Source organism: Neovison vison, chromosome 1 (assembly GCF_020171115.1).
Source record: "Neovison vison isolate M4711 chromosome 1, ASM_NN_V1, whole genome shotgun sequence".
NCBI classification, from domain to species: domain Eukaryota; kingdom Metazoa; phylum Chordata; class Mammalia; order Carnivora; family Mustelidae; genus Neogale; species Neogale vison.
Genome location: NC_058091.1, coordinates 133,704,748 through 133,729,341, shown reverse-complemented (window position 1 = coordinate 133,729,341; position 24,594 = coordinate 133,704,748). Strand labels below are relative to the sequence as shown.

General features: G+C 43.5%; 1 protein-coding gene across 4 annotated transcripts in view; it reads right to left on the bottom strand.

The window, feature by feature from the left end:
- Positions 1–24,594, bottom strand: part of GCNT2 (glucosaminyl (N-acetyl) transferase 2 (I blood group)) — a 95,785-nt gene that overhangs the window by 51,639 nt on the left and 19,552 nt on the right. The window contains exons 1-2 of one of the 4 annotated variants that reach the window (XM_044258794.1): positions 9,464–10,071; positions 8,485–9,265 (exon numbers count right to left, since the gene is read on the bottom strand). The exons of 1 other annotated variant lie outside the window; for it this stretch is intronic. In XM_044258794.1, coding sequence (XP_044114729.1) covers positions 8,485–9,265; positions 9,464–9,493 — 811 coding nt within the window. In that variant the 5' untranslated portion in view covers positions 9,494–10,071. Of the gene's footprint in view, positions 1–8,484; positions 10,072–24,594 lie in introns of those variants that run through there. 2 more of the 4 variants (XM_044258786.1, XM_044258804.1) reach the window with 2 other exon arrangements.

Here is a 24,594-nt window from a genome sequence, read left to right as displayed (position 1 = left end):
GGGGAAGGACAGAGGGAGCGGGAGAAGCAGAGACTCCCCACTGAGCAGGGAGCCTGACATTTTACTCCATCCTAGCATCCGGGGTCATGACCTGAGCTGAAGGCAGACACTAACCGACTGAGCCACCCAGGTGCCCCTAAAAATGACTTCCAGAGAAGAACGATTCTATACATTCACTCCAGCGGGGAGAGAGAACACTAGATTAGCCCTAGAACAATCTGAATTCCTGTTCTGAGTTTCCTGATTACTGGCCAGTCAATAAACCCAAGACACACTGAGAGAAAGATATGCATCCTACAAGGAGTGTAGGTTGCAAAATCAGTATATAAAGGGGAAACAACATACAGTCAAAATTCCTCTGGAGAAATCCCTTGGGAATGTGCCACATTAAGATGACGGGGAGTCTCCGCGATTCCAACATGACCGATTTTCCCTTCAATCTCAGTGCAGATGGCGGTTTCTTCTAACAAGCACCAGATGAGGAAGTTGGCTGGATCTGAGGAGCTCTCTTATGAGATACACACGGTATCTTTAACACTCGGGAGTCATGGGAACCAAGACCCACCATGGGAATAAGCAGAATCCAGCTTAAGCTCACTCTAAACCCCAGACAAACTGGGTGGAACGGAGGGCGGGGTGGAATGGGCAAAATCATTTAAATTTACACATGCATACATGCGTATAGGTGTGAGTTTGTGCAAGTTAAATGAATAGAAGTTGAGACTCCATTGTATTGAGCGCTGCTCAGGTACCAGGGGTTGCACTAGGTATTAAAAAACAAAACAAAACAAAAACAAAATCAGCAGGTGCAGGTTCTACCTTTGAAGCTCAGTCTAGAAGACCACTGGGAACACAGACACGGCATTCCAAGGCTATTAACAGTACAGTATGGTACAGGAGGAGCGAGTCCATGGGAGTGAGAATCACAAAAGCCTTTTTAGAGTGACTGTAAGCTGAATCTTAAAAGAAAAGCGCATGTCAGTCAAATGAGGGAGAGGGAGGAAAAGTCCAGAGGATCCTGGAAATATACATCCTGGAAATACGGTTTCTGTGCATCCCATTTGCACGAAAAAGCCTGAGTTCCAGGAAAATGGGCTAACTATTCAGATGACATAAGTAACAAGAGAGAACACTCTTACAGTCTGGAAGGTCCAGCCATCTAACCATCCCACAGACTTCACAAGACCTACAATGAGCTTAAGTTCCATCTTCGGACAACTTGGAGGTTTTGCAATAGAGTAGGAATGGCACATTTGGGACTCACAAGTCATCTCAAAGAGCTGGACTACACCCCTTGGGATGGGGTACATAGCAAGAGAAGGTGCCAGAAAGGCTAAGAGTGCCCTGTGCCCAGTGAAGGGCTGGGATGTTATATTGGAGGTAATGGGGATCTGCTGAAGGTCATCAAGGTAGAGAGATGATTGCATGATCAATTTTTGTAAAGGTCATCCTGTCACCATGGAGAATAGGTTGGAGCAGGTGGAAAATGGAGTCAGGGAAAATACAATTGACCCCTGAACAATGCAGGAGTTAAGGGTGCCCACCCCTTGTGCAGGAGAAAATCCACATATAACTTTAGACTCTCCCACAATTTAACTCCTTATAGCCTGGTGACTGGAAGCCTTACCAATGGCAACCAGTCAATACACATCTTGCATCTGAGATGCATCATACCTTCTATCCCAACACTAAAGTCACCCAGACAAAAGAAAATGTCATTAAGAAAATCATAAGGAAGAGAAAAGACTTTTACAGCACTGGATTATAAAAAGTCCATGCGTCAGTGGGCCCACACGGTTCAAACCTGTGTCGTTCATGGGTCAGCTGTAGTTAGAAAGAAACGAGATTGTTGTAGGAGAGAGACGAGACACAGATGGCAGCCCCAGAGGCGGAGAGGAGGCAGGCAGCCAGATTCCGTTTACTGACTATTTAGTCTGTATCCAGCGCCATGCCAAGAACTTGTACTCATCATCTCGCTTTTTCTGCCAGTAACCCTAGGAAGGTGGTGCCAGGTCGTGTCATCCCCGTGGCTGTCACACGAGGGCTTGGCCCATCTCATGCCAACTCCAGCCCTCACCGTGATTCATGTGGCTGCTTTTCTGGCTCACAAACACCCAGATCCCCTGCTCCCCCCAGGACCTTTGCAAGCCCGGGCCGCTCTGCCTGGCACCTTTTCCCCAAGGGCATGGCTGGCTCGTTCTCATTTAGGAGAAGCAGCTCATGGACTCCTTTCCCCAGGAAGGCTTCCCCGCCCTGCCCCATTTTAAGCAGGTCCCTTTCTGGATCAGCTTGTCTTTCCTTCATAGCACTCGCTATAAATCTGTAATGATCTTATCTGTCTGCTTATTCTTGTCTATGTTCCACGAATAGAACATATACTCCACGAGGCTAGGGGTCTTCTCTGTCTCACTCGCTACAATATCCTAATACCCAGCATAGTATCTAGGTGACCAACAAATATTTATTAAGTGAATATAAATTTTATAGATGAAGAAATAATAACAATAAGAAAAAATTAATACTTAAAATAGGTGCTGGGCACTAGTCCAGTTCATTTAAGCCTCATATACTTTCCCCATTTTATAGATGGGGAAACTGAGGCCTCCAAATTTAGTAACGGGCAAAGCAGGGATTCAGATCCGGGCCATTTGGCTACAGGTTGCATGCTTTCAATACTTTGCTCTACTACTCAAAGCTGACCCCTTTTTATAAATGTCAGGCCACATGGCTGGAGGTGGGGAAGTTAGGATTCCAACCTGGGTCCCTGTATGTCTTGGAACCCAAGCTCCAGGGAAAACTAGATCCACAGGGATGGGACAGTGAGAACTGCCCAGAGAAGGGGCATCCAGCCCATGGGGTGGAGCTAAGAGAGGACAGTGTGGGATTCAAGGGCACAGCAAGGTAAGAGGGTGTGGGTTGAGGTCTAAGTGGGCAGGATTTGAGGTTCTCATTGTACCCACTCCCCCTTTTGCTGTGCCTTCTACTTGCTCCCAAGACGCCTTACTCAACCTTTCTGATTCCATCTTCTTGTTGGTAAAATATGGGCTTAAGGGCTGACCAGACAAGATTCTTGAGAAGATTAAACTAAGATAAGGCGATGTTCAGTAAATAGTCCCCTCATTTTTCCTGTGCATCCCACTCGCACAAAAAAGCCGGGAAAATGGGCTAACTATCCAGATGACATAAGTAACGAGAGAGAACACTCTTACGGTCAGGCGGGTCCAGCCATCTAACCATCCCACAGACTTCACAAGACCTACAATGAGCTAAGTTCCATCTTTGGACCACTTGCAGGTTTTGCAATAATTAAGGGAAGAATTCATCGAAGTAGGTACAATTTAATCTAAATACATAACAAGTCTACTTCTCCTTTTTATTCTTACTTCTTGCTAGGTATAGGAAATATTTGTCTTTGGACAAGTCACATATTTTAGTCTTCACGTTTCTCATCTGCAAAATGGGAATGGTAGTCCTTTTATAGGGGTCTTGTAAGGATTAAAAATCATGCGTAAGTACTTTTGCAAAATAAGTACTCTCTCAACATAACAAAGGAACATTATTAAAAATGTTTTTATGGGAGGTGCCTGGCTGGCTCAAGTCAGTTGAGCATGTGACCCTTTTATTATTTTTTAAACATTTTATTTATTTATTTTTTGGGGGGGAGCACAAGCAGGGTGGGGAGGGGCAGAGAGAGAAGCAGACCCCCTGCTGAGCAAGGGTTGGGGGGCATGCAGGACTCGATCCCAGGAGCCCGAGGTCATAACCTGAGCTGAAGGCAGAAAGTTAAACGACTGAGCCATCCAGGCACCTCGAGCATGTGATTCTTGATCTTGGGGTTGTGGGTTCAAGCCCCACTGTTTGAGCCCCAAAATAAAATCTTAAAAAAATATGCTTTTATGAGGCAGAAGGGATATGCTTGTTGAGCTCACGCCACTCCCACAAAAGTAACTTAATTCATATTCTCCTAATTACAATTGCTCAAGGGCTTAAAGTTTTGTATCTTGGCTAAGTCTTGTCCTTCCGGTACCAGGTGGAGATGCTCTAAACACTTTGCCCTTAGGACAAGGAGCCATTTTGCTGTGGTCTGACCAGTGTCACCCTAAGGAAGACCTTTCCACCCTAGCCTGCCCCTTGGGAAAGAGACCCAAGAAAGGCTGTCAACATTCTTCACCGCCCCCTACCCCCGCACCTCCGCCCCAATTTGGTTAGGCACAGGGATTTGAACCAAGCAGGACCAATCTGAGGACTCCCTTACACTGTTTCTGGGACTCTCAGTAAAAAGTTCTTCTTGTCCCCTAGGGCAGCCAGCTGTCAGAACTGTGTACCTGGAGATTCTTCAGGCCATCTGTGACGCCCTGTGGGGAGGACCTGTCTGAATGGCGCCAACACAGAGAGAGACAAAGAGACAAGGTCACCAGCTCGTACCAGTTTACTGGGACTTTCCTGATGGTAGCACTGAGAGTCCCATACCTAGGACCTCCATTTAGCTCTGGGCAAACACGAAAAGTTTTTTACCCCCAGAGACCATCTGGCAAGGAGTCCTGAATATATGTTTCCACTCTCAATCCAGCTTTATTTGAAGCCCTTTGAGCATCTCCATTCTGTGACCCAGTGGGTTCTGGTTTCTATTTCAGCAACTCTGAGTTGTGTTTCTGCCATTTACCACTTCAGGAGTCAGAGCACACTCCCAAAGAATGCGCACATATAAATACAACTCGAAGTTAAAGAAGCAAAATAAATCGAAGTAGGAAACACGCTATTTTTAGATTTGAAAAATGCGGAAATGTGATCATGTGGTCACTTCTGAGGTTGAGATAATTTATTTGAAGAAGGGGCTCTGAGAAAAAAAAATGTATACAAAATGGAAAAAAGGAAGAGAGGCAAATGAAAACATTCTTATGGAAGAAAAACCTCATGGCATGAGAAAGGTCAGAGTCATGCAAGAGCAAAAATTCAAAAGAACAAACTTACACAGTCGGTGGGGGAGTAAAAAAAAAAAAGTAGCTGGGGGAAAAAAAAGTAACAGCTTTGCCTTTCCATTGGAGATGGACCACTCCTGAAGCAGGAACAGAATACAATTCAGGGTGCCTGGGTGGCTCAGTGGGTTGGGCCTTTGCCTTCGGCTCTGGTGTGGTCTCGGGGTCCTGGCATGGAGCCCCTCATCGGGCTCTCTGTTCGGTGGGGAGCCTGCTTCCCTCTCTCTCTTTGCCTACCTCTGCCTACTTGTGATCTCTATCAGATAAATAAATAAAATCTTTAAAAAAAAAAAGAAGAAGAAGAAGAAGAAGAAAATTCAGCCACAGGAATGGACTTGCAAAAAACAGGCACAGCAGCTGTTTCTGCAGATCTTAATCAATTTCACTAGATTTAAAGCAAAAATCTAAATGACCTCTGGCTTTCCACCCTGGGGCAGGTAGGCCAAAGACAGTGCTATAAGAATGACCAGAACCTGGTGTTTTGCAGTGTCTGTCAGAGAAGTGTTGAAATCTGTGGTCCTGGAGGGTTTCCTTTGGGAATGTGGCCAGAAGGGAGAAGTCTAGACAGTCTCTCTGTAAAGGAGCCGCACAGAGTGGAACGAAAGCCCCTCTGCCGGGCCTCCCCTGAAGGATTCGAGACTGGGACCTCTTTCCCCAAGGGACTCTTTCAGGCCCGTTTCGATACCATTTCTAATTCTAATGCAGAATGGAAACGCCGAAGCGTTGAAAACCAAGAGAGAAATCATTTTCTCACTAGAAAGAGAACATGGGGGAAAAAAAAAAGCCATGAAGCTATGTAATTTGGGGCTACCTCTGTGAACATACTTTCCATTGAATCTCACCAACTTCAAACGATTTTCACTTAGTTTTCTGATGTCACCTCATTAGAGGGAATTAGTCATTTTCTTGGTCCTATTACTTTGATGGGTGATTTGGGGAAACTGGGGCACCCTTGCACCGTCTTTCTAACGCCAAAGAACTTTCTTTCTAAAGCCAAGAACTTTAATTTAGGATGGTAGGGGGAAGAAAGGAAGGAACTTCTGAGCGAGGAAAGGAACGACACTATCTGTACTTGCACGTTTTGCAAAATTGATGGTAAGTACTTGCTTAAGGATGATTCCTCTTTGCACGTGACATTGAAAACAGAAAGAGCCGCTATCATTGCAAGTTGTCTGATAACAAAGAACCAGATCCACACACTAAAGCTTAAGTCACAAGGAATGCTCGCTCTTAAAACCTGGGAGTTAATTGACTGTGTGACTGGATTTTACATTGCCTTTGAAGATGGAGACATCAAACATCGGCCAGAGTATTTGGTGATTTGGATTTTTTTTTTAAATAACTTGTAATTCAGGAAGACCCCACCTACAAGCAGGATATCCTTCTGCTTTCTCCCTGAACCAGGATGCCATCCAGCATCTAAGAAAGGAAGGAGGCAAAGCCTCCAGGAGACGTCATGTTATCCTGAAACACGTCCCTTGCAGAATCAGACCTGAAGGATTACTGATCCCGGGCTGCGCTCGACTTTCTCCATGAAGGATGCTCGGGGTGGAGCTCTTGCCTCCGAAGGAAATGCAGTGCATTCGCCAAGGCTAATGGGCAACCAAGAATCCAGACTCACCAGCACTTCCACCTTCCTACAAATTCCTCACAGTCACGTGCCGGGTGTTTATGGGGTGCTGGGCATTGTGTTTTCTGCGAGGAAAGGCACAGGTAGAACCAAAGGGGGTCTTCTTATCTGGGCCCTCATTTGGTAGTTGGGGAGATTTGAGGTTCCAAGAGGTTATGTGATTTACATGGAGTGATACAGTCACTCCAAGAGGGCGGAAGCTAGAGAGCGTACCACACCACAAATCTATAGCAAAAATGGTTTCCTCTCCTGGGCTTATCTGCATAACCACCTTGGTCTCCCATCTTGTCTATTTGACTATGGCTGGAAAGGAGAAGGAGAAGGGGACCAAAGAGAAGAAGAAAAAAAGTGGGGGGGGGAGTGAAAGATTCTTAGTTCCCTTGGTTTTCTTCTATTGATTTGACATTGAAAAGACTGATTGTACACCTGCCACAGTAACCATGGACATTTAACACCAGCCCAAATGCACGTTTTTCTTCTTTAAAAAGTTATGATTCCGGCTTTTGTTAAGCGAATGAAATGCCCTCATCTCAAACCATATGTAGGGAACGCCATATGTAGTACCAACTTTTCATAAATCAAAAGGGAATAGTGAGAAGACATATTTATTTGTGAAAATCAGCCTCGACATATCTAATGCTCCCAAATTATATGCCAATGATTGAACAGCAGACAAGAGATGAAAAGATGGGGGCCAGACTGAGAGGGAGGTCAGGAGAGCCCGAGCTCCCAGTACAAGAGCAAACCTTATTCACCAGGCCAGTCGCCCTGGGATTCAGAGACCAAACACGGTATTTTCCAGAGAATGCTGGCATGTTTATCGCCCAGCAGGCCCTGCCCTGCAGCCTGAGAGCACCTACCAGTGTTTCCAAGTTGGCAGTCCCCCAAAACCAGAACAATGATTGCTTTTCTCTTGCTATAATAATGCTGTTGAGTTCATCAGAGATCCATTTTGTATTTTTCATTGAGTCCAAAGCATGCGATTTCCTTCAGAAGAAATCCAATCATGGTTTATGTAGTTTTTAAAAATAATTGACCTGGTCCATTAGTAAAGGTAGAAATGTTTTGATGAGAGAAGAAGGAGCTACTCCTAGAATCTCATTATTGATCTGAAGTAAAATGTTAAAAAACAAAACAAAACAAAAAAACTCTACACATGTGATATAGTCTATGCGTGAGTCCAAATACTGCTCAACTCACTGGGTCTAAAAGAGGCAACTATGGTGTAAAGCCTTATGCTGGGTCATTCATTCAGTCATTTCATCACACAATCATTTATCAAATTTATTGACCATTTACTGTGTGTTCTAAGCATTTTCAATGCTGCAGTTAACAAGATAGAAAATGACCCCAGCATCATGGAGCTAATGATACAGAGAAAGCCAAGAACAAACCCATGCAAATAAGTAAATATGATCATTCCAAATTAAAAAAATATATATATATATATATTATTCCAAATTCCTTTGAAAGAAAAACAGGATGGGGAGGTCAACTCAGCCTCTGGGAGCTGTGACATCCGGCTGACCAGGAGCCTGTGCAGGTCTGGGGGTAGGAAGGAGAATGGCTGAGGCAAAGGACTCCAGGTTAAGAATGAGTCTGACAAATCTGGAGGAAAGCAAGAACACCACGGCGGTCCGAGAACAGGAATGCCTATCGCAGTAAAAGTTTACTAAAATGAACACAAAAGCACATGACATAGCCCGGAAAGGTCTTACTGGACCATGCTAGGCCATGGTTCTGCACATGGGAAAGATTAGAGGGAGAGCTATGGATTTCACTTTTCATCTTCTACGTGTACAAAAAAGGAGCCGGCTCTTGAGAAGCCTTTCCAAGTACAACACGCTGCCGGCACGAGAAACATGGAAACACACATACCTGGGATCCGATTCAGCGTCACCCAGAAATGCTCATCGGGGCTGAAAGTGTCTTTGGACCAGTGGAGCAAGTCAACAGCCCGCGGGTCACGGAGGACAAAGTCGGTGAATTCTCTTGACAGAGCGACATAGGCAGAGCCAAAGTAAATGGTGAGGTTATGGGGAGGAGGGGGCTTGAGCGCCGTGGTTCTGATCACATAGGAAAGTTCTTTGCCCAGGTGCTCCCGGTGGACGAACTTAGTCCGTCCAATGGCGTGAGCTGGGGGCAGCACCCCCGGGGTGATGTTTTTCCCTTTAAAGCCTTTCAGATACCGAACGATCTCCTTGTTGGTCTTCAGGGGGAAGTCTTGCCCACACGTGTTAATGGCATACTTCCAGGGCACCTTGGATGCCGCGAGGTCTTTGAGGCAGTTCAGGTCAGCCTGGAGCCTGGAGATCCCCCCATAGACAACCGGCTCCATCTTGGAGGCCAGGAAAGCATTTGGGAAGCAGCTCAGTAATTGCTCTACTGAATCTTTGAATTCAATGGTGGCCTTTTCATCCACATGAACGCAGTAGACATTTTGGGGCATGTAAATAGCTCTGAAGAGCCTTGCAAAGGTATTGAAATGGTGATGGATGACCATAATATATGCCAAAGGAAATTCAGCTTCTTCCTTAGATAAAGGGGCCGTGATGTAGTGGCTTTGGATCAGGTAGTCCTTGCAAGAAGACATCTCGTACATTATCAGTTTGTTTCTCCACAGGAAAGGCGTTTTGCCTTTGATGAAGGATGTGCAAACCTGAGTCAGAATCAAAGTGTCTGAATTATTCGGTCTCTGGAAGCTTTGCTCTCCCCCAAAACTGAACACGTAGAACACAATAAAAATGATCACGCAAGAAACAGAAACTATAAAGAGGTAACGCATCGGAGGCATGCCTCACAGGGGGAGCAAGATTGCAAAGACGGACAGAATCTGGAAGTCCTTACCCAAACTTACTTTTTCCTCTGAGTTCTTAGTTTGGTACATACTCCAGTCATTCCCAGCCCAAAGGAGACGCTGGGAATTGAGTCCGTTTCATGCCGGGAGTCCAGCTGGCTGGCTCCGTCCCCGTGCTGATATTAGCAACTGGTCCCGCCTCGTTCTCTGCTTCTCAAACCGCCTTTGTCTAAAGCCCAGCAGCAGGTTCCCGAAGCCCAGCCTTTTCCCCTCCTCTGCCTCCCTGCCTGCATCTGCTCGCCCCAAAAACTCCGGCAACTCCTTTCCCCCTCAGATTTAGCTTCTCAAATATCTTTTCTTTCCGTTCCCACGTGTTTCTCCCTCCCGCCCCCTTGTTATTGCCATTCAGGGAATTAGCGCCCTGAAAGCCAAAGTTGAAATAATGCATTCTGGCAGGCGTGCTGTTTCCTGCTAGTCATTGCTGGGCTGCGGCGCGATCCCCTCTGGCTGCCCCTGGCTATCACCTGGCTCCTCTGCTCTTCCAGTATAATCCACAGCATGTAATGCAGCCTCCATGCTCAAATACTTTCATGAAAAACATGCTCTAATGACAAAAGGGACTGAAGAGATAAGATCTAAAAGAACAAAACAACAGCATCCATCCAGGCTCCTTTGTAATGCTTTCCGCCCCGCCCTAGCCTTTACAAAAACAAGAGATTACAGGGCACCCAGTCCTAGGGGACCTGACAACGCAGGCTCCCTGTGACTTTGAGATCAGGCGTGAGCTCCTCTCTTCACTTTATGGCATCTATGAAGGTGCTTGTCACAGAATGCTAGGGTCACATGAGCTAGTCCCAAGCTACATCCCCTGATTTATGTAAGGATTTAAAGTTTCCCTGGAAAAAACTTGAGTTCTGGCCACAAGTGATGTTCAGATTGAGGGAAGGGGGAGCACACAGGTCTTAAACACCAAGAGAACATCATCAATACTTAGAGAACTTCTAGGAAAGGAACCATGTTTCCCCCCCACCTGTAAAGGGTATCAAGCCCTTTGACTTCGGAGCTTCTCATCTTCAACCCCTCACTTTTCTGCCAGCTGCTTTTTTTTAAAAAAATATAGATTAATGTATTTTATTTAAGATGACTTTTTTTTAAAAAGATTTTATTTATCTATTTGACAGACAGAGATCACAAGTAGACAGAGAGGCAGGCAGAGAGAGAGGAGGAAGCAGGCTCCCCGCCAAGCAGAGAGCCTGATGCGGGGCTCCATCCCAGGACCTTCAGAACATGACCTGAGCCGAAAGCAGAGGCTTTAACCCACTGAGCCACCCAGGCACCCCTATTTACAATGACTTCTAAACTGTCAGGTCAACAGTTTTTCCCATTTTTCCTCATGCTCTGAATGTCAACCTCACACCCTCCGCCCTATGGAATCAACTCAAAGCACAGACTGAGCTCCCACTCACCCCATGAAGAAATAATGTCCTTCAACGGGTTTTCTCTCCCTCCTTTTGAAAAGTCTCTACCCTGCTATTAATGGAATTAAGATGACAATATGCTGATTTCCTGCTTTGGCAAGGATAGGAAAATCAATGTGAGCCTTCCACTGTCCAAGGCACTGTGCTCCAAGTGATGGACCTTTTGAGCACAGTATATTGTTTAAGCAAACTTTATGCCCAACATGGGGCTCGAACTAGCAGATCCCCCCAGCCCCCCAGATCCGCTGTCCCACGCTCCACTGACCTAGCCAGCCAGGCCCTCTGTAGCTTTTCTTTCTGCTAGTTTTCATTGTTCCTACTTTTCGCCCTTCCAACTCGTACCTTCTCTTCCTCTCCCCTTCACTAAATCCTCTTCATTCTTTAAGACCTGCCACAAGTACACTCCATGTGGAGCCCATCTTCAGATTTTTAAGCAAAGTAGAAGAAAAAAAAATGTAGCCATTATGTGGGTAAAAACAGATAAATCTAATTCTTAGCGTCTTCCACAGGATAAAGCAAAGAAAACGACAGCCAAGTGCATATCATGGAAAGTCAACCCCAAGCTTCTCTTTTTCCAAATATTACCTTTAAGTATTAGGTTATTGTGTATTTTATTTCAAAACAGAGTCATTCCAGAATCTAGTTTGGCAAAGCCTTTTGGCTTAGAATGAATATTAACATATTTGTAGCCGGGAAGTGTTCAGGGTTAACCTAATTAGGCCACCAGAAGCTGTTTACATTATTGTTTCCAACCCGCCATTAACACAGGGGTTCAGATCCACACAGGCTTGGGGACAGACATTAAAATGCCCTTATATTAAGACATACACACCAGCCAATCTAGGAGCTATCCTAATGTTTCTGTATTCAATCTATTACTCCCAATGGCATTGTTTGTGTGTTGAAAATACAGCTGTTTTCCCACTGTCCTTTCGGCTGTCCTTGAGCTAGCTAACTTTCCCCATCCCCAGGTTCTGGTATTCAACAAACCAAAACAAACAAACAAACAAACAAACTCAAGGAGAACTTTTTAAGAAACTGCGTGTGGAAGCAGAGAAAGGCTGTACTTGCTACCTGTCCTTCCTACGGGCCACAAAACCCGCTAACCCAGAACGGACCCCACGTGTTTTTCTGCTGCCGAGGCTCAACTGCTCAGCCTTCCCTTCCCTCTCCGCCTCTGACAGCAGGCAAGGACCGGGCTGGCACCTGTAGGCCTGGCAACTGAGGCTGGTGCTCGCTCACTTTGGAAGCAATTATTCCCCAACTAGCCAATTAATCAGGCGAGACGGGTTTCCCCTCCCCTGCGGCCGCCTTCAACACTTGCCCTTCATTCCCTCCAGTTTTAATTTTTTGTCCATTGGTAAAGCATTCTTCCAGCTCTGGGGCTATCTTAGAACACAGCTCCCACATGAAGAGCGTATCCTCTCTTGGAAATGACAGAAGACTCAGAATCTCCATGAAATTAAGAAAGCATCCTGGGGACGAAAGAAGATGCCCCGACACCTCAGCACCATTAGGCTTTCCGCGTGAAAAGACAAGATGGCGGAGGACCCAGAGAGGACAGCGCTGAAGGGGGCTGCAGCACGACAGAAATCGTGGCGCACCAGACTGTCGTAAAAGACTGTGCAGAAAGACTGGGCCTCCATCTTGCCGCAAAGGAGGTTGACCAAGGACATCGTTAGGTGGGGGAGCGCTCCCAGGCAACCCGTGCCAGCTGAGGGAGGAACAAGAGCAAAATAAGTCACAGTGAGGAAGGATACGTCAGTATATTGCATCCACTGATAATAATAATAAAAATAAATTCATTATTTATGTACTCATTAACCATGTTTTAGAAGCAACCCTGAGGCTTTAATGAGGCTTTTGTCATGTAAATACTCACAACATCAGCTGCTGCACCTTTTGAGTTTTTCCTTATAAGAATATAGGTAAGAGAAGGATTTAAAGTTCCGGGTCACTAAGGAATTCATGGGCTGAGAATTAGCAGGAAGTCTAGACTTACTTTTCCACTTAGTCAACCTTGTAATGTAGAAATATGTATGTTACCATATTTATACTATTTTTTTACCTGTTTGTATGGGTTGAATGAATGAATGAATGAATGAGGGGAGTCTACATCCCCCATGTTCCAGTTAAGCATAGGTAATTGCACTCTTAATTGGAATTGAGAACAGAGCAACTGGTATCTTTTATTTTGACAATCAAACTCATCAGACTGATTTTATTTTTTTTCTAATTAATTAACATCTATTATATTAATGGTTTCAGAGGTCCAGGCCTGTGATTGATTCATCAGTCTTCTAGAACACCCAGTGCTCATTACATCACATGCCCTCCTTAATGCCCATCACCCAGATACCCCATCCCACTGCCCCCTTCCCCTCTAACAACCCTCAGTTTCTTTCCTATGATTAAGAGTCTGGCCAGAATGATTGATCAGTTAGATTAAATGACATTAAAAAACCCACAACTTTCAATCAAGTTTCTGTGAGAAACCATGCAAAATGTGTTTTCACTTGTGTGTCAAAATGGTTGTCCAGCGGTGCCTGGGTGGCTCAGTTGGCCCAGCGTCAAACCTTGGTTCAGGTCATGATCCCAGGACACTGGGATCCAGCCCAGAGCCTGGTTCCCTTCTCAGCAGGGAGTCTGCTTCTCCCTCCCTCTCTGACCCTCCCTTCTGCTCATGCTCTCACTCACTCTCTTTCTCTCTCTGTCAAATGAATAAAGGATCTTTAAAAAAAAGGGGGGGGTGTCTATTAACCCTCACAATATTACTAACAGGGCATGGTGCAAAATCAGGACACTGGATCCTAGTCCCTTTTCTAACTTCAACCATGTATGTGGTCTTTGGCTCCCTACTTGCTTCATCTTTAAAAAAGATGTTCTCTGTAGTCTCTTTTAGCTAAAATGAGTGATAATTCAGTATTTGTATGGTGAATCCGCTAAGCAGCAGTGACGGAATCCAGGAAGTGTGAGGAATGGCCCCTGTCCTTTAGGAAATTCCATCTTCACTAGGATTCGAAATACATACAGCTGAAAATACACGACCAGCAAAAAACAGAAGACTGTGGATCGGTTCCAAACAAGAGGATATCCAATAAATGCGATGGGAGCTTAGAGGGGAAAAGTTCCCTAGGAACTGGAATGGTGAGAAAGGGCTTCCAGTGGTTGGATTCTGCCCCTCAGAACATGGAGAAGGGGCTCCAACTGGAGAGACTTCAAGAGCAAGCAAGAACAGAAGAACAAGAAAGCCCAATGTGGAGAAATTTCCCTGGCAGAGTTGTGAATCTGGAGTTTCTCCGGCATAGCAGCAGATTAAAAACCCTCCTATCAGCGGAACCATGACCTCAGAGTACCAGTCAAGGTTAGAAGGTGAGCTGTAGGAGAGCCAGGGACATTTTTCCTCTGTTCCTACCATCATCCAGCAACTCAAACAGCCTTCCCTTGTGTTCTGGAAGGTGGGCCATCTGGCACACGCTGCATTCAATGCTCGTTGAATGGGTCCAGGATCATCTGGTATTTGAAAAGTACAGTTTTCAGCAATGAAAAAAGGAGTGTTAAAATCTATAGTTTCCCTTTGTTCTAATTTGTGTATTAGAATAGCAGAGGCTAGGAGAACCCTCCATGATTTGTGACTTTCCTGGTCCAGTATTCCTTTTTTTTTGCTCTTCTGTTTCAGCACACACCTGCAGAGACCTAACCATGAACATACTATATCAGGCTTGAACTCTCTTGCACTTCCTCACACACCTTTTCTTTGTTTAATTGCATGTACTTATGCAAACTTCATTATGGTTTCATAATTGTTCTGGGACTGGTTTTTCCATTCTCAATTAACTGCTGTCCTTTGGTTGGGAAAGAAATTGAGGGGACACAGGCTTGAGCAGGCATACAACATTTGAAATGTTAAATAATAGCAGAAAGGGCCCCACAAGGACAGGGTCTGATCAAGTTTATCAAAGTGACATTGAGAGCCTAAGTCCCATGGCAGAAAAATTTGAGTGAATGAGGTGAGATGTTATCATTTCTTGGGCTCACTGATGGCTGTTCTTTGGAAGGTCATTTTTGTGTGGTTTTCTTTGTTATTGAAGCAGGCCAAATGACTCAGGGATTTATTCTTAATTATAACACCTAGGGAATTATGTTTTCCCCTTGAGCTAAGGGTAATTCACAGGGAAGTAGAGAATGGTGACAATCCAATTCACTTCAGACAGCCAACTACATAATTCTGTTCTGGTGGCCAGATAATTTGTAAATGGAGGTTTTTGGTTTTCTCTTTCATGATAATGATCACGATGTTAAAGAAAGAAGACATTTCCAAAACACATCTTCAACTGAAACAACTCTGATAACTGAAGAGTCCTCTGATGGGGCTCTCTGGGGAAAAATGCACCTTCTCCTGAGACCCAATCATTTTGCTTTCTATACCATTCATCTAATTAGCAACAGAAGAAGTTGTTGTCTAGATCATGGAAGCCAAAGCATTATTTCAAACTCTTCTCTCAGCGGAGGGAAGAAGTTTAATATGTAGAATTTTAAGACCTAGAGAGCAAGTCCAGAGGACAGTCATGCTATACCATATCGTGGTGGTGTACGCTGAACGGCTCTGCATCTGATTTTGATGGAGCAAAGGTATCATGGAAATGCTTCCTGGGTGTTAAGGGAGGCTATGGAAATACTTGCAAAAGATAGCATATACATATTCAAATAGGCAAATGCCCAAGCATGCGCAGATAGGTTGCAATGTTCTGGTAGCATAAATACACCAATTGGAAATAGCAAGAGCCTGAAATTTGGAGGCTTAGAAAATGAAATTACCCAAATAAATCACAGCAAATAAACATTCCAAGAGGAAACTTATCACTGAATTTACGTGTGGAAGTGAATTTCTAACCCTGGAAGAACCAAAACCTTTGTTTCTAAAAGTATTCAGCCAGACTAGGTGTGTCTGGGGCTTGGGGAGAAGGATGGTCCTGATCAAGAGTATGCAAACTTCTGTGAAGTATCCAGTCCCCTGGCAGGGCTGTGAAAATACAGGTTGTAGGGCCCCCATCCCAAGTGGTCAATAAGTTTCAGGTGAAACTTAATAATCTGCATTTCTTTTCTTTTCTTTTTTAAAGATTGATTTATTAATTTGAGAGAGGTGGGGAAGGGTAGAGGGAAGAGAGAAAACTCAAGCAGACCCTGCACTGAGTGTGGAGCCTGATGCAGGGCTTGATCTCATAACCCTGAGATCACAACCTGACCTGAAACGGAGAGTTGGATGCTGAACTGACTGAGTCACCCAGGAGCCCCAACAATCTGTGTTTCTTTTTCTTTCTTTTTTTTAAAAATATTTATTTATTTATTTATTTGACACAGAGAGAGAGATCACAGGTAGGCAGAGAGTCAGGCAGAGAGAGAGGAGGAAGCAGGTTCCCTGATGACCAGAGAGCCTAATGCAGGGCTCAATCCCAGGACCCTGAGATTGTGACCTGAGCCGAAGACAGAGGCTTAACCCTCTGAGCCACCCAGACGCCCACAATCTGGGTTTCTAAAAAGCTCTTGGGACCAACTGTCTGAGAACCAATAGAACAGATAACAAAATTGTTTGATTTTGTTTTTCCCCAATGACTCTACCTGACCTATTTTTCTGTGACTAACCATTTTACCATAAAAAAAAAACCAAAACAATGATTGCACAATTTGAAAATACTTAATAAACATGAACTCAAATGGTGGATAATCCGATCCCTGTAAAATTTACTATGGAAACCTATCAGCAACCTCAGGAAGAATGGAAGAAAATGGACATACAGAAAAGTGTTAATATAGGTATTTAACTGAGAAAAGTCCAGGGGCACCTGGGCGGCTCAGTCAGTTAAGTGGCTGACTCTTGATTTCAGCTCAGCTCACAGTCTCCGAGTCACGAGATAGGGCCCTGCCTCAGGCTCCTTCTGTCCCTGCTCAACAGGGAGTCTGCTTGAGATTCTCTCTCTTTCTTTGTCCCCACCCTACCTCCCTCTCTAAAAAAGGGGGGAGGGGAGAGAAGGCCTAGTTGCCAGGGTTTTGCCACAAATGCCTTCTCTAACTTACTGTATACAGCAAGCACACCTGTGCATAATCCCAGTCTCCTGAAAAATATGGAACAGGATTATTTAATGACAAACACTGATGTTTTGGGTATCTGATATGCCATAAATTGACTTAGAGGCAGGGTATAGGAGAGAGTTTTAAAAAAAGACAGTCAAAAGTAGCCGGCTGAGACGACACCAGGTAGCAGGAGATCAGCTAGATAGCTTATCTAACCATTGCGAACACCTACAAATCCAATGGGAAATTGAAGAGAAGAGGAGCAACAATTCTAGAAACAGAAAATCGATCACTTTCTGAAACGTAGAACCTGCGGAGAAGTGAATCCAAAGTGACGGGAAGATAGACCGCGGCGGGAGAGGCCGGCTCCCAGCAAGCGGCCAAGCAATGGAGCACAAAATCAGGACTTTTAAAAGTCTGCTCCATGGAGGGACATCGCTCCAGAGGCTAAACGGGAGGTGGGGGGAGCCCACGCAGGGTCAATGTAACCCCAGGTTCCACGGGGTCACAGAAGGACTGGGGGTGTCTGAGTGTCTCAGAGCTCGCAGGTATTAGAGCGCGGAAGCTGGCTACAGCAACAAAGCCGAGGAGTGAGCTCTCTGCTTGGGGTTACCTTGAACCGGTCGCAGTCTGCGTGAGCTCGGAGCGCAGCCAGAGGCCACAGAGATGGAAGCGACCAGGCACTTTTCTCCAAGTGCAAGTGATTGAGCACTTTCCTCCAAACGCTACCAGAGGCCAGAGAGAATGGGGCGGTTAGGTGTTTTTCTCTGAGGGCGCACTGAGGAGCTGGACCCCGAGCTCTCGGCTCCTCCAGGCTGGAGACTGGGCGGCCGCCATCTTCATTCCCGCCCTCCGGAGCTCTAGGGAAAGTGCTCAGGGAACAAAAGCTCCCAAAAGCAAACCCGAGCAGATGACTTAGCCCGGTCCCTGGTAAGGGCGGTGCAATTCCACCTGGGGCAAAGACACTTGAGAATCACTACAACAGGCCCCTCCCCCAGAAGATCAGCAAGAAACCCAGCCAAGACCAACTTCACTCACCAAGGAGAACAGCGGAATTCCAGAGGAGGAGAAAGGAAATCTTATCTGGACAAAATGACAAGGCAGAAAAACTCATCTCACACACACAAAAAAAAAGAACAAGAGGCAGTACCTCTGGGGACCTAATCAATATGGACATTGGTAATATGACAGATCTAGAGTTCTGAATGACGATTCTCAAGGTTCTAGCCGGGCTCGAAAAAGGCATAGAAGATATTAGACAAACCCTCTCTGGAGAAATAAAAGCCCTTTCTGGAGAAATAAAAGAACTAAAATCTAACCAAATTGAAATAAAAAAGCTATTAATGAGGTGCAATAAAAAATGGAAGCTCTTACTGCTAGGATAAATGAGACAGAAGAAAGAATTAGTGACATAGAAGACCAAATGACAGAGAATAAAGAAGCTGAGCAAAAGAGAGACAAACACTGGACCATGAGGAGAGAATTTGAGAGATAAGTGACACAAAATTAGAATAATTGGGATTCCAGAAGAAGAAGAAAGAGAGGGGGGAGAAGAAGGTATACTGGAGAGAATTATTGTAGAAAATTTCCCTAATTTGGCAAAGGGAACAAACATCAAAATCCAGAAGATGCTAAGAACGCCCCTCAAAATCAATAAAAATGGGTCCACACCTGGTCACCTGATAGTAAAATTTACAAGTCTTAGCGACAAAGAGAAAATCCTGAAAGCAGCCCGGGAAAAGAAGTCTGCAACGTACAAGGGTAAAAATATTAGATTGGCAACAGACCTATCCACAGAGACCTGGCAGGCCAGAAAGAACTGACATGATATATTCAGAGCACTAAATGAGAAAAACATGCAGCCAAGAATACTATATCCAGCTAGGCTATCACTGAAAATAGAAGGAGAGATAAAAAGCTTCCAGGACAAACAAAAACAGAAAAAATTTGCAAACACCAAACCAGCTCTACAGGAAATATTGAAAGGGGTCCTCTAAGCAAAGAGAGACCTTAAAAATAGCAGATCAGAAAGAAACAGAGACAATATACAGTAACAGTCACCTTACAAACAATATAATGGCACTAAATTCATATCTCTCAATAGTTACCCTGAATGTTAATGGGCTAAATGCCCCAATCAAAAGACACAGGGTATCTGAATGGATAAAAAAACAAAACCCATCAATATGCTGCCTACAAGAAACTCATTTTAGACCTGAAGACACCTCCAGACTTAAAGTGAGGGGGTGGAAAACAATGTACCATGCTAATGGACATCAGAAGAAAGCTGGGGTGGCAATCCTTATATCAGGTCAATTAGATTTTAGCCAAAGACTATAATAGGAGATGAGGAAGGACACTATATCATACTCAAAGGGTCTGTCCAACAAGAAGACATAACAATTTTAAATATCTATGCCCCTAACATGGGAGCAGCCAACTATATAAACTAATTAATAACAAAATCAAAGAAATATATCAACAATAATACAATAATAGCAGGGGACTTTAACACTCCCCTCACTGAAATGGACAGATCATATAAGCAAAAGATCAACAAGGAAATAAAGGCCTTAAATGACACACTGGACCAGATAGACATCACAGATATATTCAAAATTCCATCCCAAAGCAACAGAATATACATTCTTCACTAGTGCACATGGAACATTCTCCAGAATAGACCACAGCCTGGGTCATAAATCAGGTCTCAACTGGTATCAAAAGATTGGGATCATTCCCTGCATTTTCAGACCACAATGCTCTGAAGCCAGAACTCAATCACAGGAAGAAATTTGGAAAGAACCCAAATACATGGAGACTAACCAGCATCCTTCTAAAAAGTGAATGGGTCAACCGGGAAATTAAAGAAGAATTAAAAAAATTCATGGAAACAAGTGATAATGAAAATACAATGGTTCAAAATCCGTGGGACCCAACAAAGGCAGTTCTGAGAGGAAAATGTGTAGCAGTACAGCCTTTCTCAAGAAACAAGAAAGGTCTCAAATACACAACCTAACCCTACACCTAAAGGAGCTGGAGAAAGAACAACAAAGAAAGCCTAAAACCAGCAGGAGAAGAGAAATCCTAAAGATCAGAGCAGAAATCAATGGAATAGAAACTAAAAAAAAAAAAAAAAAAAAAAAAAAAAAAAAAAAAAAAAATAGAACAAATCAATGAAACTAGGAGCTGGTTCTTTGAAAGAATTCATAAGATTGACAAACCCCTGGCCAGACTTACCAAAAAGAAAAGAGAAAGGACCCAAATAAATAAAATCATGAATGAAAGAGGAGAGATCACAACCAACACCAAAGAAATACAAACAATTATAAGATCATATTATGAGCAACTCTACGCCAACAAATTCTGGAAGAAATAGATACATTTCTAGAGACATATAAACTACCACAACTGAACCAGGAAGAAATAGAAAACCTGAACAGACCCATAACCAGTAAGGAGATTGAAACAGTCATCAAAAATCTCCAAACAAACAAAAGTCCAGGGCCAGATGGCTTCCCAGGGGAATTCTACCAAACATTTAAAGAAGAATTAATTCCTATTCTCCTGAAACTGTTCCAAAAAATAGAAATGGAAGGAGAACTTCCAAACTCAGTTTATAAGGCCAGCATCACCTTGATCCCAAAACCAGACAAGGATCCCATCAAAAAAGAGAATTACAGACCAATATCCTTGATGAACACAGATGTGAAAATTCTCACCAATATACTGGCCAATAGGATCCAATAGTACATTAAAAGGATTATTCACCACGACCAAGTGAGATTTATTCCAGGGCTGCAAGTTTGGTTCAACATCTGCAAATCAATCAATGTGATGCAATACATTAATGAAAGAAAGAACAAGAACCATATGATACTCTCAATAGATGCTGAAAAAGCATTTGACAAAGTGCAGCATCCCTTCCTGATCAAAACTCTTCAAAGTGTAGGGATAGAGGGCATATACCTCAATATTATCAAAGCCATCTATGAAAAACCCACTGCAAATATCATTCTCAATGGAGAAAAACTGAAAGCTTTTCCGCTAAGGTCAGGAACACAGCAAGGATATCCGTTATCACTGCTGCTGTTCAACATAGTACTAGAAGTCCTAGCCTCAGCAATCAGACAACAAAAAGAAATTAAAGGCATCCAAATCGGCAAAGAAGAAGTCAAACTATCACTCTTTGCAGATGATAATGATACTATATGTGGAAAACCCAAAAGGCTCCACTTCAAAACTGCTAGAACTTGTTCAGGAATTCAGTAAAGTGTCAGGATATAAAGTCAATGCACAGAAATCAGTTGCATTTCTTTACACTAACAACAAGACAGAAGAAAGAGAAATTAAGGAGTCAGTCCCATTTATAATTGCACCCCAAACCACAAGATACCTAGGAATAAACCTAACCAAAGAGGCAAAGAATCTATACTCAGAAAACTATAAAGTACTCATGAAAGAAATTGAGGAAGACACAAAGAAATGGGAAAATGTTCCATGCTCATGGATTGGAAGAACAAATATTGTGAAAATGTCTATGCTACCTAAAGCAATCTACACATTTAATGCAATTCCCATCCATTTTTTTTTCAAGAAATAGAACAAACAATCCTAAAATTTATATGGAACTAGAAAAGACCTCGAATAGCCAAAGAAATATTGAAAAAGAAAGCCAAAGTTGGTGGCATCACAATTCCAGACTTCAGGCTCTATTGCAAAGCTGACATCATCAACACAGTATGGTACTGGCACAAAAACAGACACATAGATCAATGGAACAGAATAGAGAGCCCAGAAATAAACCCTCAACTCTATGGTCAACTAATCTTTGACAAAGCAGGAAGGAATGTCCAATGGAAAAAAGACAGCTCTTCAACAAATGGTGCTGGGAAAATTGGACAACCACATGCAGAAAAATGAAATTGGACTATTTCCTTATACCACATAAAAATAGACTCAAAATGGATGAAGGACCTCAATGTGAGAAAGGAATCCATCAAAATCCTTGAGGAGAACACAGGCAGCAACCTCTTTGACCTCAATCACAGCAAATTCTTCCTAGGAACATCACCAAAGACAACAGAAGCAAGAGTAAAAGTAAACTATTAGGATTTCATCAAGATCAAAAGCTTTTGCACAGCAAAGGAAACAGTTAACAAAACCAAAAGACAACTGACAGAATGGGAGAAGATATTTACAAACAACATATCAGATAAAGGGCTAGTTTCCAAAATCTATAAAGAGCTTAGCAAACTCAACACCCAAAGAACAAATAATCCAATCAAGAAATGGGCAGAGGACATGAACAGACATTTCTGCAAAGAGGACATCCAGATGGCCAACAGACACATGAAAAATTGCTCCACATCACGCGGCATCAGTGAAATACAAATCAAAACCACAATGAGATACCACCTCACACTAGTCAGAAAGGCTAAAATTAACAAGTCAAGAAATGACAGATACTGGAGAGGATGTGGAGAGAGGGGAACCCTCCTACACTGTTGGTGGGAATGCAAGATGGTGCAACCACTCTGGAAAACGGTGTGGAGGTTCCTCAAAAAACTGAAAATAGAGCTACCCTATGACCCAGCAATTGCACTACTGGGTATATATCCTAAAGATACAAATGTGGTGCTCCGAAGGGGCACGTGCACCCAAATGTTTATAGCAGCAATGTCCACAATAGCTAAACTATGGAAAGAACCTAGATGTCCATCAATAGATGAATGGATAAAGAAGATGTGGTATATATACACAATGAAATACTATGCAGCCATCAAAAGAAATGAAATCTTGCCATTTGCGATGACATGGATGGAACTAGAGGGTATTATGCTTAGCGAAATAAGTCAATGGGAGAAAGACAACTGTCATATGATCTCCCTGATACGAGGAAGTGGAGATGCAATGTTGGGGGTTTGGGGGTGGATTAGAAAAAATGAACGAAGATGGTATTGGGAGGGAGACAAACCATAAAAGACTCAATCTCAAAAAACAGACAGAAGGTTGCTGGAGGGAGAGGGTACGGGAGAGGGTGGTGGGGATATGGACATTGGGGAGGGTATGTGCTATGATGAGTGCTGTGAAATGTGTAAACCTGGCGATTCACAGACCTGTACCCCTGGGGATAAAAATACATTATAAGTTTATTTTTAAAATTAAATAAATAAATGTTTTTCAAAAAAACAGTTGATTAAGCATCAGATTCCTGCTTATGGTACAAGGTTCAAGTCGCATTCTCAGGTCACAAAATCCTACCCCACGTCTGGTTCTACGCTTAGCGTGGAGTCTGCTTGTCCCTCTCCCCCTCGTTCTTCTCCCTGCTCTCAGGCTCTCTCTCTCTCTCTAAAATAAGTAAATAAAATCTTTTTAAAAATAAATAAAAATTAAAAAACAACCTCAAAAAAGAGGAAAAGAAGCAAAAAATACACAATTATTGGGGGCAGATGTGAGACGACCTGGACCTCATGTGTAGCTGGTCAAAGTGTGAAGGGACACAACTCTGGGAACCATGCGGAGTCTCCCAAGGGTGAACACAGGCAGGTACCTTGACCCAGTAATGCCATTCCCGGGGATTTACTCAACAGAAAGGCATCCATGTTTATCAAAGGACATATAGCTCAGTATTCACTGCTGCCATATTCACAACACGCCCAAATGCCCATCAGCTTCCCTCAACCTTGGCATTACTGGTATTTGGGGTTGAATATGCCTATTGTGAGGGCTGCCCTGTGCATTGTAGGATGTCCAGCAGCCTCTCTGGCCTCGACCCACTAAGTGCCATGCCGGCAGCATCCCTTGCTCCCAACTGTGAATTGTGACTACCAAAAGTATTTTCAGATATCTCTAAATGTTCCTGGTAGGGGTGAGGGGAGGGGAAATCATCCCTCCTCACCTCCCACACCTCCTTCTCTCTACACCATGATGGGAGTGAAAAAATGTAACTGCTTGCGATGCAAAAAGCGAATCTTACAGATACAAAACTGAGCAAAAAAAAGCCAGACAGAAAAAGAGTACACGCTGTTTATTTCCATGTATATAAAGGACAAAAACAGGTAAAAGTAATTTATGATCTTAGACATAAATTAGACATAAATTACACATAAATAAATTAGACATAAATTAGACATAAAAAAGACATTATGGTCTTAGACATCGGGGTAGTGATGGGGAGATGGGTCATGTTCTTTGTCTTGATGGTTGTTATTTGGGTATGTTCATTGGGTGAACATTCTTGATCTGTGCATTTTCCCATGTTATGCAATTCTTCACCAAAAACAAATGAACGAATGAAGAATGAATGAATGAAATGAGTCATGATCCTTCTCCTGGAAAAACTCTGCTAGGTGAGTTTTCTAGGTAAGTAAAGATCAGGCGTCCTGGAATGACTAATATTTACGGGATTTTATCCAGAGTGATCAAATACTCTGCAGACACATTCAAGAGTGCACTTACTTCTTCCTCAAACCATCAGACTGCTAAGGGAGACTCCAATCTGGTTCCTGACACCAAGCCACCTTGGGCCACAACCCAACCGGCCACCTCTCTTGCCTGCCAGTGAGTAATGTTCAGAAGAAAAGGAGTCAAGAGAAAACAGAACAGGAGGTCAAACATTCAAAAACCCTCTGTGCTCAT